At 43.7% G+C, this 16149-nt stretch overlaps 1 protein-coding gene across 1 annotated transcript; it reads left to right on the top strand.

Moving 5' to 3' along the window:
- The first annotated feature begins 6836 nt into the window (after positions 1-6836).
- GINS3 (GINS complex subunit 3) lies at positions 6837-15117 on the top strand. Its single transcript, XM_015074534.3, has 3 exons — positions 6837-7296; positions 11544-11777; positions 13643-15117. Exons 1-3 carry the CDS (start codon positions 7111-7113, stop codon positions 13871-13873), a joined length of 651 nt encoding a protein of 216 aa, XP_014930020.1. The 5' UTR covers positions 6837-7110; the 3' UTR covers positions 13874-15117.
- Positions 15118-16149: the final 1032 nt, after the last annotated feature.

Genomic DNA, 16149 nt, shown 5'->3' with positions numbered 1-16149 from the left:
ACATTAAAGAAGAAGAAGATAGAATCAGCAGTGTGTATTGACCAGTTGGACATAGGGAAGTGAGAGGGAAGCAATACTGAATTCTCCCACGTTCCTAACTGGGTAGTGATTGTAGTGGACATTTATTTGTTTTCTACCCAGCTTTCCCCGTCCTAAAAATACCCAGACCGTCACTCCAGAATTGACCCCCAATCTTTCCCATTGTGCAGCCCACATGCTTTGGTGAAGCTCACCCTAACGTAACATTGGTGGTGGGCTTTGACCGACTTACATTAATTAACACATTCCATTGCTCTGGCTATCGTTTTGGTTCAGGAGTGAGCATGTGGTCTAAACTTGCCAGTAAGGGTGAATGTCAGAACTCTCTACTAGAAGGCTGAGACTGAATGCTCTCCCTTCCCTGCCCCCGGAAAAGACCAAGGAATCCCGTAGACCCAGATTAGCTGGCAAACATCTAGTGACCCCCGTGGATGAGCCATAGACTAGAGCCGACCATGTGCGCAGCAAAACAAAGTTAGATCCCCAGAGACACCTTTGGGCTGCTGAATCAACTGACCATGAAGTCCTGGACTCCCCAGTTATCTCGTCTAGAAATCCCCTGTTGTTGAAGCCATTTTGAACTGAATTTTCCTGTTACCTGCCAGATAGATACAGGTAATCAGGTGAATAGTGCAGCCATTAACTGGCATACAGAAGGCAGAAGGAGGGGCCGGTTTGAAGGAGAGAAATTTCATCTCGAACTTTGACAGTCCCACCTCTGCTCACAGTGGATGCTTGAGTCTGGAATGACTCCTCCCCTCCCGCCCCCACATTTGTGGACCTGCTGAAAAAGTCCTCTTCACACCCAAAGGCCCCATTCTTCTGCACCTTCCTCTGTAAAGCCTTTGTAAACCCCTATTCTGTCCAGGTGGGAAGTCACCACTCGTTCTGAGCTTCCGGAACACATCAGACACGGCTCTATCCGAGCTTTTATTACCTCATGTTACTATTTCCTCCACTGGGCAGCAACCCATCGTATTCTTCATGTCCACACCGGGAGCCCTGGGGCACCTAATAGGCATCTGAGCATCTTGATGAATAAATGATCCCTCTTCTTCCCCCATACTCTTTCTCTAATGAATTTACTTGCCACTCCGCCCACCTCGGACTGAGGGAAGCTCTGGCTATCAGATCATGGATTAAAATAAATAAAGACTACCCAAAAAAGAAGATGAAAATATAGGAATGTGAAGAAGGGGTATTTTTATGGAGCTGGGAACACAGAAAAAGAAAAGTTGGATCAAACAAGTACCTCGATTATAATGATGTGATCGCTGCTCCTTTGCCAAGTTTATGAGGGCGATGCATACACTGAGTCTCTCTGGGTATATGAGATGGGTTTACAATCTCCTCGTACTGCTGAAGACTGTGGGAAGAATCTAAAATCGGCACTACCCACACATAAGGTTGCATTATGCCTATCAATTTATTTTGATCTCATTGAAGGCGTTTTGGAGCAGTCCTCAAGAAATAGCTCAACCAAAAGAACATTTAAATTATGTAAAAATGAACTCCAGTGATTTAAATCCATTAACCTTACATAATAAAATTTCAAACATAGTACTGTAATTTTAAAATACAAAAAAAAAACACCCCACTTTAATCATTTGAATTCAGAAGAAATAAGTTCTATCTGAATCTTTGCAGGGAAAAGTTGAAGAATACTGATCTATCGCCTTCAAGTCCATTTGGAAACGCGAATTGTTGGGGGGGGGGCGCGGCAAGTGTGGCCAAGCCTAGATCGACAACGATAATAATGAATGATGATGTTTATTTCACAAATGTTCACGGAGTGCTTGCTACATGCCAGGTATTATTTGAGGTGCGGAGGACACAGCAGTGAATTAACGTATCTGAATAGTGATGGTAAAAAGGAGATTTACTGAGCCCTTGCTATGTATGGGTCAGGCCCTGAGCTAAGAGCTCTGCCTATATTGGCCCTTTTGTTACATTCCTACCATTATTGTCCCCATTTTATAGGTGCAGAAGCTAAGCTTCAGACAGATAACTGCCTCTGAGGTCACAAAGCCAACTGAAGAGGTGCAAGTCAGACTCTACCCAGGCCTGTTGGATTCTGGAAGGAACACAGCAGCTGAATATAAATGGCTGCTGAAAATGTTCTGTGGGTAGGGGACTAAGCCATTTTACATCCTGTTTGCTCCTTTTGCTTAAACATTCCATATTTACAGTGGGTGGGAAGGTAAAATTCAGTATAGTTCTTTTTTTTCCCCCCAGTGCAAAAAGGTGTTTTTATGAAAGCATGGGAACAGGATCCATGGGCAGAAAGAGTTGCCAAATTCAGTATAATTCTACCAAAACTTCAACAACTTTAAATTAGTGGAGCCCAATCAGTGAGTTTTCTTCAGAGTATTATCAATGACAAGTTCACGGCTCTAGAAGATTATGTGACCTAGACTGTACGTTGGCAAACTATTTCGTACCACTTCATTTTTTTTAATGTTTATTTATTTTTGAGAGAGAGAGAGAGAGCAAGTGAGAGCAAGCATGAGCAGGGGTGGGGCAGAGAGAGGGGGAGACACAGAACCTGAAGCAGGGGCCAGGCTCTGAGCTGTCAGCACAGAGCCCGACATGGGCCTTGAACCCATGAACTGTGAGATCATGACCTGAGCCGAAGTTAGATGCTTAATCAACTAGGCCACCCAGGCGCCCCCATTTTGAACCACTTTAATTCAGTGTTTTCAGTGTTTCACTACTACCCTTTGTGACTGTTGTAATATGTGCATATCACTCATACTATTATTTACTTGAAATTGTTTTTTGGTTAATGTTTTAAAGGAAAATAATATCACTGCTAAAGTAAAGAACCACTAATTCATTCAGCAAATATTTAGGAAGTGCCTGACATGCACGAGGTAGTGGGGATAGAGTCATGAAAAATACACCAAAAAGAATCCCTGTCTTCATGAAGCTAATATTCAAGTAGGGGTGACGGACAATAAACAAGTTAAAAAGGTAAAACAAATAGTACATAAGAGAGTGATAAATGCTGAGGGGAAAAAAAGGAGGGGGATATCAGCTGTCAGGTGGGGAGGGCTAAGATTTTGGATAGGGCAGTGAGGGAAGGCCTGAATGAGAAGATGACTCTTGAATAAAGACTAAAGGGACCACCCATGTGGAAATCCAACAGAAAGGCAATCCAGGAAGTGGGAAAAGACAGTGCAAGGCCCTAAGAAATGAGTGTGTCTGGGGCTCTCAAAGAACAATAAGGAGGTCGTGGGCTGAAGCAAGACTGGAAGGGCAGCTATTACAAAAGTCCAAGCAAGAGATAATGTTGGTTTGGACCACAGTGATGAGAAATAATCAAATTCTGGAAATATGATGAAGGCAGGGGCACCTGGGTAGCTCAGTCGGGTAAGCGTCTGACTTTGGCTCATCAGGTCATGATCTCGCAGTTCATGGTTCAAGGCCCACGTCGGGCTCTGTGCTGACAGCTCAGAGCCTGGAGCCTGCTTCGGATTCTGTGTCTCCCTCGCTCTCTGCCCCTCCCCCGCTCATGCTCACTTGCTCACTCGCTCTCTCTCTCTCTCTCTCTCTAAAGTAAACATAAAAAAAATAAAATATTATGAAGGCAGAGTGAACATTAGCTGATGGAACAGTTATAGAAGGTAAGGGGAGGGGAATCAAGAAAAACCCTAAAACTTTTGGCCTAGGAAGCAACTGGAAGGATGGAGTCCAACACATTTCTGGTTTTTGGTTTGTTTTTTTTTTTTTCTTTTATTCCCCCAAAGATCCTCCCCCATCCCCCGGATCTGGAGTTCTGTCACTTACATCACAGCCTCCCCACTCAGTGGAAGAAATTTAGAAAGCACCCAGTATTCAAAAGAACAGATTTAAAGCTGTTTTGTGGTTTTGCTTATCTGAAGTCTGTGTGTGTGCCACAGTGCTGCAATCTTGAAATGATTGCACTGGGAAAATTAGTGTTTTTTTTCAGGGATCCAGCAGACACCTTTGGAATCCTGAAGTTCTATATTTTGTAAACATACTGAACGCACCCTGAATATCATAAATATGCTGAAATTCTGTCTAGTGCAATTCTGGTACATAGATTGATTGGCTGGGTGGTAAGGAACCCAAGATTTCATGAGAAAAGCAACATTCCTGGCTCTTAAAATTTAGGCTACAAACAGGTCTATACTGGATAAATTATGTACTACTTTTGTCAGATGAATTAATGCAATTGTTTAGCATCAGAAGCTCAAACTTTAATTTCACTTTTTCTGGCTCACTCGGGAGTTCAAGAAGAGGGCAGATTAAAGAGAGCAAAAGTATACAAGCAGTGAATTAGTTTCATGGTGAGCCAAGACATCACAGAAGAAAAACAAGGTAATCTGATTTTATCTTAGACACTGGCCTGTTACTTTACTATTAAAATAGCTGCGGTGTTTAGGTTTAGAGCCAATGGTCTCTGCACAAAAATAATGCCTTTCTTGGCACCGATGTTATTAAGGATCCATCTTAACTGTTTCAACATAAAAAACAGCTTTACTGCACCTTGTCAGTAAAGTACCCTCACTGCCTTCAATTAGACAAATGAACACATTTCTAGCCATTTCAACAAATTATAAATTTTGACTATGATTTATGTTTACTTTTATATTGGATAGTGCTGCAAACTGAACATTTCAAATATGATAAAGGAAAGGACTCTCCTGCAACTACCTCTCCATAGATGCCTACAAGACTGGTGTCTCCACAGAGCTGCAGACCTGTCTAGTGGCTCCTGGACTCCATGAGTACCAGACCAAACTCATCTTTTACCCCAAATTGCCCATATTCCTGTGCTCTGTATATCTATCTGTTAGTGACATCTCCATCCACCTGGTCAACCAGGTAAAAAGCTTAAATTATCTTTGACCTCTTTCTACCCTTCACTTTCTCTTTCCAATTAGTTGCTAGGAATTGCCCACAGAACAGCTTCCAAACTGGCCTCCCTGCATCTAATCTCTCCCTTCTTCTCCCCACTACCAGAATTCTCTTCTTAAAGCTCAGATTTATGTTATCACATGCTAAAAAAAAAAAAAAAAAATCTTACATTTTCTTCTCCTATTTCCTGTGGAATAGCCTCAACTCATTAGCACCCAAGGCTTTCCACAGTTTGGCCCTGATTCCCCCATGGCCTCTTGTTTTGATTACACCAGGATTTCATTTGGAAGGGTGACTGAGTAATGACAGAGTGGTCAGTACCATTGAAAGAAGTCTTATTGCTCCCAGTTCCCAAGAGAAGGAAGTACATCGTTCCATCCAAAGCCACACAGGGTCAGTAAGGAAGCAAAAGGAGAGGAGAACATGACCCAGAGCCTCTATTGTGGTTTCTGTGGGAAGGAATGGGTGAGGCATAGTAGGCAAATTTGAGTGAGCTTAGGATGGGGTACTTTGAATGTTAGTGGACTCTGGGCTTTAAGGGTAGTCTCTCATTATCCAGTATTTGGCCCTGGGGTGATTTAAGGCAGGGTAACTGTTGCCTTGGTGTGTGAGAGTTAAAGGAGGTGGTTGGGGGTACAGGCTTTCGATTGTTTGGTTAATGTAAGGTGTGTTCACAGGCAAGTTGTTTGTTACTCTAGGAATTAGCCCACCCTACAAGGGATAGATGTCACAGTATCCTAAAAAGCAGGGAATAAGAAAGATGGACTGATACACATCTCCTTCCCATGAACCCTTTGCTCATAGCTCTAACCCCAGAAAAGACCCTTCTGTATGAAGTTCTACACCGTATTTCTCAACACTCTCCACCACTCATAGCCATGATTGAATAGCACCCCCAAATCTGGTAACATGTAACTGTTTATATTAAAAATAAAACTGCCAGTTACTTTACTAGCAAAAATAGGTTTATCCGGGAATAGCAGAGAATTGCCATCCAGTGCAAGAAAACTACAGCAAAACCATAGACAAGTCCAGAGAACAAAGGAGAGTTGGTTCTTCTACAGAGGAGGTAGGGGAGTTGGGAAGACTGTTAGAACAAGAAATTCACTGGAGTAAAATAGTAGGAGTTCAAAGTATAGTGGCTTCTCATGGCTGGACCTTAGGAGGAAAGCCTTTCTTCCTCTTGCCCAGGTGGTAAAATTGTATCCAGGTGCAAGTTCCCTCTTTCCCTGTTGGATTTGCAATTAACAAAGAGTGGTAAGGGCATGAGAGCTACCCCTGCTGAACCTCCCGACTCCATTCTAGTGAGGTTTCTCTTCATTAATTTTCCCATAACCATGATCCCTTCCCTACCCTTCTCCCACAACTACACAAGCAACAGGCACCCATCCAATCTATAGGGTGGCTGGCAACGTATGACTGTTGTGACCTTGTTCAAAAAGACAAACTGAGCCAATTAGATTTCCTCTTTTAAGGATTTAAATTAAGAGCCACGAAAGGAGATTGCCAGTCGATGGTAAGGCCCTGAAGTAAACTCAGGACCTTTGGGAACCAGGGGTAGTCTAGTGCTCCTCCTCCTCCTTCCCTTATCAACGCCAAATACTACAAATAGTCCATAACTATCTGGGGCTAGTGCTGGAGGTTTTGTTTTCATGTTTCTTTCAAGCACGAAGATTAACAGATACAGTGACAAAACTACAGTAAACAGGTCTGACTTGATCAGGCCTGAGACGGAGGCCACAGTAATGTCTTTTTATAAGCCCCCAAACGTGTTGCAAAGCGTTTTTAATTTCATATAAACATATAAAGGGCCACATGAACACAATCTAGTACAGATGCATCCAGCAACTTCAACGGGCATTTCCAGCTCCTTGTTAAGGTGCCCACATCCAGCTTACACCCTGCAGGTGGAAATCTCGAGCGCGGTTCCTAATGCGCCCCGCCCCTGATCACGTGGGACCAAGTCCGCAGACTGTCTATTGCTTCTGCCTGGGCCGACCTCTTGGATCGACTGCTCCAGTCTGGCGCGTCCCCGGCGCGGGAAAAATTTCAATTCCGGCTAGCTGTCGCAGCGACCTCCTTACCCTTCACAACCCGGGCCTGCCTCCGCTTTCTCCTGCTTTTTACATCCCGGACTCCTAGCCTCACACGAGTGGAAGCGGAGAATTTGAAGCCGCCGCCGCCGCCATGTCCGAGGCTTATTTCCGAGTGGAGTCGGGTGCACTCGGGCCTGAGGAGAACTTTCTGTCGCTGGACGACATCCTGATGTCCCACGAGAAGCTCCCGGTTCGCACAGAGACCCCCATGCCTCGCCTCGGGGCTTTCTTCCTGGAGCGGAGCGGAGGTGCCGAGACTGACCATACGATTCCTCAGGTAAGCATTTAAGGACAGATTCCCCCAGAAAGACTGCAATTCCCAGTGTGCCTCGCGGCCTTGGGCCCCGCATCGCGGGCGCGCTGCCCCGCGGGATTTGTCGTTTTAGGGGGAAGCCCTGCCCTACGCTTTAAGGAGTTGTATCGGCGGGTCTCGGGTCTCAGTTCTCTGAAGTGTTTTTTTAGCCTTCGCCCCCAGTGTGAAACTAAATTTATCTTAGGTCGTCAGGCCGCTGGTTTCGTTTTTGAAACTGCCCAAAGTGAGCAGTGTCTCCCCCCACCCCCCCAATATGTTGAAAGCTTAAGGATTGGTTACTACTGACTACTTAAGGATCGGGGTTTCTGATCACTGGTCTGTCCACTTTTTAAATAGTTAAAGGGACGCCTGGGTGGCTCAGTCAGCCGAGGCTCGGTCTCTCGATTTTGGCTCAGGTCGTTATCCCAGTCTCATGGGATCAAGGCCCATATTGGGCTCCAAGCTGAGCGTGGAACCTGCTTGGGATTCTCTCTCCTGCCCCTCTCCCCTGCTGGCCTGCTCTGTCTCACTAAAAAGAAAATAAAAATAGTATCCTCAAGATTTACCCCTGTGTTTTTAAATAATAGTCTTAAGCTTATTTTCTTGATTTAAAAAAATTAAGACATTATTTATTGACTTTTCATTATAACAGGTAAGGATTTTTGTCCTCTTACACATTGGTAAACAGAGACGCACTGCCGGTACTTTATTCATATTGCCTTCCTTCCCCCTAATGTCCATCCAGTTTACCACATTGCATTTAGTATCATATCTAATTAGGCTGCTCTTGGCTGTGACAGTTTATTAGACTTTCCTTGTTTTTGAGGACCGTGGTGGTTCTGTGGAGTGCTGGTCAGGTAGTTTGTAGAATGTCCCTCAGTTGGGATTTGTCTGATGTGTTGTTGTTGTTGTTGTTTTTAAGTTTGTTTGTTTGTTTGTTTATTTTGAGACAGCACAAGCAGAGGAGGGGCAGAGAGAGAGAAAATCCCAAGCAGGCTTTACGCTGTTAGCGGGAAGCCTGATGCGGGGCTTAAATTCATGAACCGTGAGATCGTGACCTGATCGGAAGTCGGATGCTTAACAGACTGAGCCACCCAGGCACCCTGTCTGAACTTTTCCTGTGGTTAGACTGCAGTGATAGGTTTTGAGGAGGATCACAGAGGTCACATCATATCAAGGGCACATACTGTTAGCATGACTTATCACATTGATAAGAACCTCGAACACCCGGCTGGGGTAGTGTTTGTCAGGATTCTTCACTATGAAGTTACTCCTTTTTCCACCTTTCCATACTGTTCTCTTTGGGAAGGAGTCATTATGCACAGTCTCACTTAAGGAATAGGACTTATACTCTACTTATTTGAGGGTAGAGTGTCTACATAAAGTATTTGGAATTCTTTGTGGGAGATTTGTGCGGGAAGCTTTGTAATGACAACATTTAATGTCATTCAGAGATAAACGACTATTCAGACTTGCTATTTTCTTCCTGTGTTACTCTTGGTACATTGTTTTCTCCTCTAGGAATTTGACAATTTCATCTGAATTTTCAAAGGTAGTGGTGTAATGTTCAAAATATCCTTTTACTATCTTTTTTACATCTGTAGGATTTATATTGATGTCTTGGTTTTTATTCTTGATATGGAGAAATTATGTTCCCTTTCTTCGTTAGTCTTGCTAGGAAATGATCAATTGTATTAGTTAGTTCTTTTAAAAGAACTAACTTAGGGCTCTGTCAGTTTCCTCTTTTGTACTGTTGTTTTCTAGGTCGTTAAGTTATTAATTCTTTCCTTCTACCTTCTTTGGACTTAATTTTCTATTGTTACCCCCACTCCCCCCAACCCTGCCTGTGCCGTTTGAGCTGGGTACCCAGGTCATTGATTTTTCAACCTTCCCTTATGCATGTTTTTAGCTATACATTTCCTCTGAGCACAGCTTCAATGCGTTCCACAAGTTTTGATTTGTTGTATTTTATTTTCATATCCATGTGTTCAAAATAATTTCTAATTTCTATTGTGAGTTCTTCTTTGACTCATGGGTTATTCAGAAGACCAGTGCTTAGTTCCACATATATTAGGATTTAGCTCTTCATCTTTTTTGGTTTTGATTTCTAGCTTAATTCTTTCCACCAGGGTCAGAGAACATAGCCCGAATGATTTCAGTCTTTTGTAAGTTAAGGCTTGCTTTATACTGCAGCATAAGATCAACTTAACCATTCCATATGCACTTGGCCAGATGTGTATTCTGAAGTCACGGTGTGTAGTAAATACTGGAAGTTAGGTCAAGTTTGCTGTTTGCTTTGCTGAGATCTTCTATATTCCTACTGATATTTTTTTTCCTGCTCCTCATTTATCTAGAGAGATAGACCAACGTTTTCCACTATGCCTATAGATTCATCCAGTTCTCCTTTTACTTCTCTCAGTTTAGACAGGTATCTGTCTTTTTCTTGTGGATATAATGACCCTTTTATTATTGTCAAATGTCCGTTTTATCTCAAGTCTGCTTCTCTCTTTTGATTACTATTTTTATGGCATTTTTTTCAACCTTTCTGTGTCTTTATACTTCAAATATGTGTCTTTTAAGCAGCGTATGGTTAGGTTTTGTTTTTTTTCAGTTTGGCAGTTTTTCAGTTGTATTTAATTTGTCTACATTTAATGTAATTGTTGATACATTTGTGGGGTTTTTTTCCTTCCTACTATTTAGTTTGTGTCCTGCGTTTCCATATTTCTTTCTGGGATCATTTTCATTCTCCCTTCAAGATTTCCTTAGTCTGTGTCTTCTAGTGATAAACTTTCCATTTTGGTTTGTTCAAGGGGTCCCCAAGACCAGCCCCAGGTTTGATGATTCACTAAGAGAACTCACAGGACTCAGCATCTAGTCATACTAATGTTTAAATTTTAATACAGTAAAAGGATACAGAGCAAAAACAGCAAAGGGAAAAAGGGTGTGTGTGATGAAGTTTGCAAGAAGCTGGACACAAGCTTCCTAGAGCCCCGTCCATCCGGGCGAAGTCGCACAGGATGCACTGGAATATCCAGTAACGCATTATGACAGCATGGGTGAAATGTGTGTACCTGGGAGCTCATTAGAGACTCAGTACCCATGGTCGTACTGAGGGCTAGTTACACAGGCATTCTACTGAACACATTCCAAGATTCCAGACTCCCAGAAGGAAAGCAGGTATTCAGCATAAGCCACATTGTTTGTGCAAACTGCATAAGCACAGTGAGGCACTCCTATCCACTCTGAGAAGAGTGGGAACCCTCCTGAAACCCAAGTTCCAGGACACCCACCAAGGATCAACTCTGCAGGCAGGCCCCTCTAAGGAGGGTGGTCTGAGGCTTGCTGTGTTAACTTTCTGCACACTTTCTGTCTGCAGATGCCTTCAACTCAGTTATATTTGGCCTTTTTTTTTTTTTTTTTTTTTTTGATATTTCTCTTCATTTCTGGTCTGTCATGGCCACCTCATTATATTTTCCAGTTCTGTTAAGGCTTTAAAAATATAGAGAGATGTGTATCTTTACTGTCCTCTCTGAAGCTGTGAAGTGGGATGGAGAGGGGCTGTGGCCTGAGCTCAGGCTGATGCTGTTTTTCCATATATTGCCCAGTACCTGGTGGTGCTTAGTGCGTAGTAGGCCTCCAGTGAGCACGTATGAGGAACAGGTATGGAATATTTAAAGAAAGCAGAAATGCTTATTTTTGTATTTTTCTAATGTTCATTGATTTTTGAGAGAGAGAGAGTGTGAGCGGCGGAGGGGCAGAGAGAGACGGAGACACAGGACCTGAAGGAGGCTCCAGGCTGTGTGCTGCCAGCACAGAGCCTGACGCAGGGCTTGAACTCATCGAGCCACAAGATCATGACCTGAGCCGAAGTCAGATGCTCAACCAACTGAGCCACCCAGGCACCCCCAGAAATATTTATTATACTTCTGAAGTATCTGCAATTGGAAGTTTTTATTTATGTGAGTTAGAAAACTTCCCCTTTGTACCACATTTTTGTTCCGTACTGTGCTTCTGTTGAACAAAAACCGTTGTTCTCACCATTCCATTATGATGTAAAACTTCAGCCCATGTAGTTCATCTCTTCAAGTCACAACCTTCTTCTGCTTTTGGGAGCCACGCCCCCAAACAGAACAGGCAGCAGATGCCTGCTCGGGCAACCTGTATTTCTGTGTATTGCCACACACATTTATTACGCTATTTGCTTTTAAAACCTACATTCCTGTGTGATGCAGGGCTCAAAGCTCGAACTCCCCCTGTGGCTGGCAAAGGGACTTTTTGACCACAAGCGGCGGATCCTTTCTGTGGACCTTCCCAAGATCTACCAGCAAGGTTGGAGGACCGTGTTCAGCGCCGATGCCAACGTGGTGGACCTCCACAAACTGGGGCCGCATTTCTATGGGTTTGGTTCCCAACTCCTGCATTTTGACAGTCCAGAGAATGCAGACATCTCCCAGTCTCTCCTGCAGGCAAGTAATTGATGTGAAAACCCTACGGCACCACACACACCTTAGGAGCCACCAGCCTCCACCCTTACCCAGGGAGTGTATCATGTATACGGCTCAGTTTATTCGTTATTCCACAGCGGCCTACACTTAGACTGCATTTGCCGATTATATATTTACTTAAAAATGACTTAAAAAAAAATGACTTGTCTGTAGCTCTTCATATTTGTTTGTTAAGAGTTGGGGCCACAGGAAGGCCTGGAAATAAGAGAGATGATGGTTGACTATAGGTGACAGGCACTTAAATACACCAGCCCGGCCCAGCCCCAAGACTGGTCTGAGGGCTCCCGTCAGGAGTACATGTGTTATTTGTTCCCGTCCCTTGCTCTGGGGCTAAATCATGGTTCTGCTATGTACGAACTGCGTGACATCTATAGGCTTCCATTTTTCACCTGTTAAATGGAGATAACAATAGTGCCAAAATTATTGCATCGTAGTGAGATTAGGTGGTGCCATTTAACAAATGGTAACTATTACTGTTGTTTCCACGGACAAAACAATGTTATACCCATATTACTATCCTTTACGACATAACCTTATTTTAACGTCTCATAATCATTACTTTTTTTATGTTTATTTATTTTTGAGAGAGACAGAGCCTGAGTGGAGGAGGGGCAGAGAGAGAGGGAGACACAGAATCCAAAGCAGGCTCCAGGTGCTGAACTGTCAGCATAGAGACTGATGTAGGGCTTGAACCCACAAACCATGAGATCATGACCTGAGCCAGTCAGATACTTAACTGACTAAACCACCCAGGCACCCCCATAATTGGGGTTTTTTTGCTAATATTAGGAGAAGCTACCCTTTCTACCTCTTATTTTACTTCCTCATTTCTAGCTTTATAAGAACTTCAGCTGAAGACACGTTTCCTCCCTAGACTATATAGACACCCTCCATCAGGCTCAAGGGTTGTTTGGCCTAACATGTACTGGAATGGTTTTTGATGTAAATAGTAAAGAAAAACATTGTTGCCATCCACTGAGATAAAGAAATCAATACATAGACTAGAGACAGTTTGAGCTTATGAAACTCTTTTGAGCAGAAAGCTAAAAATAGGGAAAGTCCATTTATTTGTCTTACAGTGTCTCCAGGACATGTCCTTGAATTGGAACAGTGCCCTTTGTTAGTGAGTTATATCTTTCCTTTTTCCATCACTGCTTTCAAGTTCTATAAAGTTGCCCATCGGTAAGGTGATAACTCCATGAGGCAATTGAAGAAACTGAGGCAGGGGCTTGTGGCTTGGACTCAGGGCCCTGTGGTAAAATGACAACCCTCAGTCATTTGTGTCTCTATCCTGCTCTCACACTGAAAAAGATATAAAATGCACTCAATTAGATTAGGAGTCTTTTCTGGTCCAAACTTATCTGTGCGTGTCACAGTACATTATTGTGGCCTTTGTTAGTAATAACAATAATGGGTAACCCTTTTTTTTTTTTTAATTTTTTTAATGTTTTTGGTGGGGGGTGGGGAGGGGCAGAAAGAGAGGAAGAGAGAGAATCCCAAGCAGGCTCCGTACTGTCAGCGCAGAACCTAATGCAGGGCTCAAATTAATGGGTAGCGCTTTTTGAGCAGATTACTCTTGCCAGCCAGTTGCTAGATGTCCTACATGTATTCCTTCATTGGCTACCATAACAACCTGTTGGATATTCATAACCATCCATTTCACAGATGAGGAAATTGAGGCATGGCAATGTGAAATCACTTCCTCGAGTGATAAAGTCACCTGAGACCTCCTTCTGACTGAGTCCTAGACCAAACTTTTGCCCTTCATGACATTTAAATGTTCAGGGAAAAATGGATCTGATTTTTCTCACTCATTCCTTCTTCAGACATTCATTGGACGTTTCCGCCGCATTATGGACTCCTCCCAGAACACTTACAATGAAGACACTTCGGCATTGGTAGCCAGGCTGGACGAGATGGAGAGGGGCTTATTTCAAACAGGGCAGAAAGGACTGAATGACTTTCAGTGTTGGGAGAAGGGGCAGGCTTCTCAGATCACAGCTTCCAACCTCGTTCAGAACTATAAGAAGAGAAAATTCACGGATATGGAAGACTGAAGGTCAGAAGAACACGGAATTGCTCCTTGTGGAGTTACTGCTCTGTGTGTCCTTGATAGATCCTCGTTGACCTTGTAAAGGGCCATGTCATGGCTTATTTCCCACAACAGTGTCGGGAGCGGTGCCATCTGTTTGGGAAAGGATGTGGTGCAGGAAGTCCCTGGCCTGTATGGCTTATAAGACTCTCCCACCCTGCTGACCCATAGCCGGGGAGAAACCAAAGTCTTTTGTAAAATACAGTTACCACATGCATCATAATACAATTGGAACTGGGATCCCTTATATCCGGGAGTGTGACACCCTCCGATGTCCACTTTCGCTGCTCCAAAGGACAGGTACAAATGGGCCATCTGCCCACAAATGTTCTCTTGAACTTAACTGCTGCATCTTCCTTATGGCTGCTCCGAGGACAGCACCTCCAGGATGCTGGCCTTACTTGTGAATGTCTCCTGCGTCTTACCTGAGAGGAGTCACCCCAATTTCCAGAAACAGTTGCCAAGAATAAAGAAGGAAAATGATAAGACAGATGAATGGTAGGGCTTTTACTAAAGAGAAAGCATTGCTGTCCTCCTCTGCAGTCAGGGCTTTGGGGACGGGGCTTCACAAAACTCTGTGGTCAGCCTGGAGGGGAAATGGTTAACCTAAGCTTGTCTTTCGCCTTGAGATCTTTAGAGCCACCCGCCCAGCAATCCATTCCCTCCCTAGAAAAGCTGTCATGGAGTCATTTGCAGCTGCATAGTAGTTATTAAAGGGTGTTAACCAAGCCGTCTTATTTTGAAAGCTGGACTTTAGGATTGCTGGTTAGGAAGAGCCCTGTTTGAGAAGCTGAACATGGCAAATGTAAGTGGCAGGAGACCTTGACTATCTTCTTCCTCTTTGGTCAATTTTGCGGCATTATGACCTACAGGATTCCTGACCGTTTACCGAGAATGTGTTTAAGCATGTTTAAGCAAGCTCAAAACTCTTCCTGGGGATCAAGGCAGAAACCTCGGGCTGAGTAAGAAACATCGTTCCCTGGGGGACACCATCTGACGGGCAGTTGTCTCCACACCAGCTTCCCATAACGACTGAAAATGGTCTTTGTCATTAGAAATCATAGAGGGGTTTGGGTATTCAGATTGTGCAGATGTCTCGATGCAAACTTGGAATGCCAGAACAGCTTTTGAAATGCATGTTTTAAGATGGAACCGATGTTTTTATAATTTGATTTTGGTGCTAAATAAATGACCCACTTAGCACATGAATACATTCTGTACAAGTAACTATTTCTGTAACTCGAGTACTACAGACAATCAGACAGAGCTGTCAGAGAATTTTGTCTGTGATCATATTCAACAACAATGCCCAACTAAATCTGTGTTTCCGTGGCTGCTCTTTTGTTTGCACCTGACTCAAGAGTATGAGCTACATTCCCTGTAGGAACGAGATGGGTCCCAGAAAGGTAGGACCTCGTGGCGAGCACAGCATTTACATCTAGCCAGGGACCCAGAGATGATTCATAGAGTGAGAAAAGTATATTATTCAATTTTGGGATTCACTGTTTTCACAGATAGCTTTGTGTTTAAAGTCAGTCCTCAGGCTGCTGCCATTTTTTTCTCTTATTGGGGAAAAAAAATGCACAGGAGCCACATGCCTGGAATACGTGGGTATGCAATGTGCAGAATTCATTCCGTTTTAAATTTTGAATAGATTACAAGTAGCTTTTGAATCCTATTTCCAGTTACAAGTCTGCCTTCAAGCCTGTCAATTAATACCCCTGTCCCCCTGCAGTCCTCCCCAAATCAGGCTTTTGGATCACTCTTTGGTCCCTTCAAAGAGGTGAATTTTTCCAAATGAGTCAACAAACAACTCAAGTACCAAATTGCTCTTAAAATCAAGGGGGGATACGTGTGCCCTTTCCCCTTAAGGCTGTTACCAGGTAACTCTGGACTTCATGACTTATAAAGACGTCATCATTTTCAGGTTTCTCCCTGGGATGACCTGGGCTGTCAGAGAAGTGGGGCAAGTCTTGGTCTCCTGGGTCCGTTCCTCCTGCTCTCCTCGACCTCTGAACTTGAGACAGCCCTAGGCTCAGTCCTTGGGTCTCTCCTCGCCATTCCCACTTCGGAGGGCATCTCGTCGCATCTCAAGCTTTAAATACCATCTGTGTGCTGTTGACTACCCCAAGTTTGATCTCCAGCTCAGACCCCTCCCTCCAACCGTAGATTTGCATCCAGCCACCCACTTGACCTTGCTGTGTCAACATCTGACCTAACATGGCCGAAACTGAGCTAATC

Source organism: Acinonyx jubatus, chromosome E2 (genome assembly GCF_027475565.1).
Source record: "Acinonyx jubatus isolate Ajub_Pintada_27869175 chromosome E2, VMU_Ajub_asm_v1.0, whole genome shotgun sequence".
Lineage (NCBI taxonomy): Eukaryota > Metazoa > Chordata > Mammalia > Carnivora > Felidae > Acinonyx > Acinonyx jubatus.
This window is presented reverse-complemented; position numbering and strand designations above follow the sequence as displayed.

What these genes read in the sequence shown, in the direction of transcription:
- GINS3 (XM_015074534.3), top strand. Translation starts at nt 7,111, where the DNA reads ATGTCCGAGGCTTATTTCCGAGTGGAGTCGGGTGCACTCGGGCCTGAG. An exon ending in CTGACCATACGATTCCTCAG is followed by an intron (nt 7,297 to 11,543) that starts GTAAGCATTTAA and finishes TGTGTGATGCAG; the next exon opens with GGCTCAAAGCTCGAACTCCC. An exon ending in TCTCCCAGTCTCTCCTGCAG is followed by an intron (nt 11,778 to 13,642) that starts GCAAGTAATTGA and finishes TTCCTTCTTCAG; the next exon opens with ACATTCATTGGACGTTTCCG.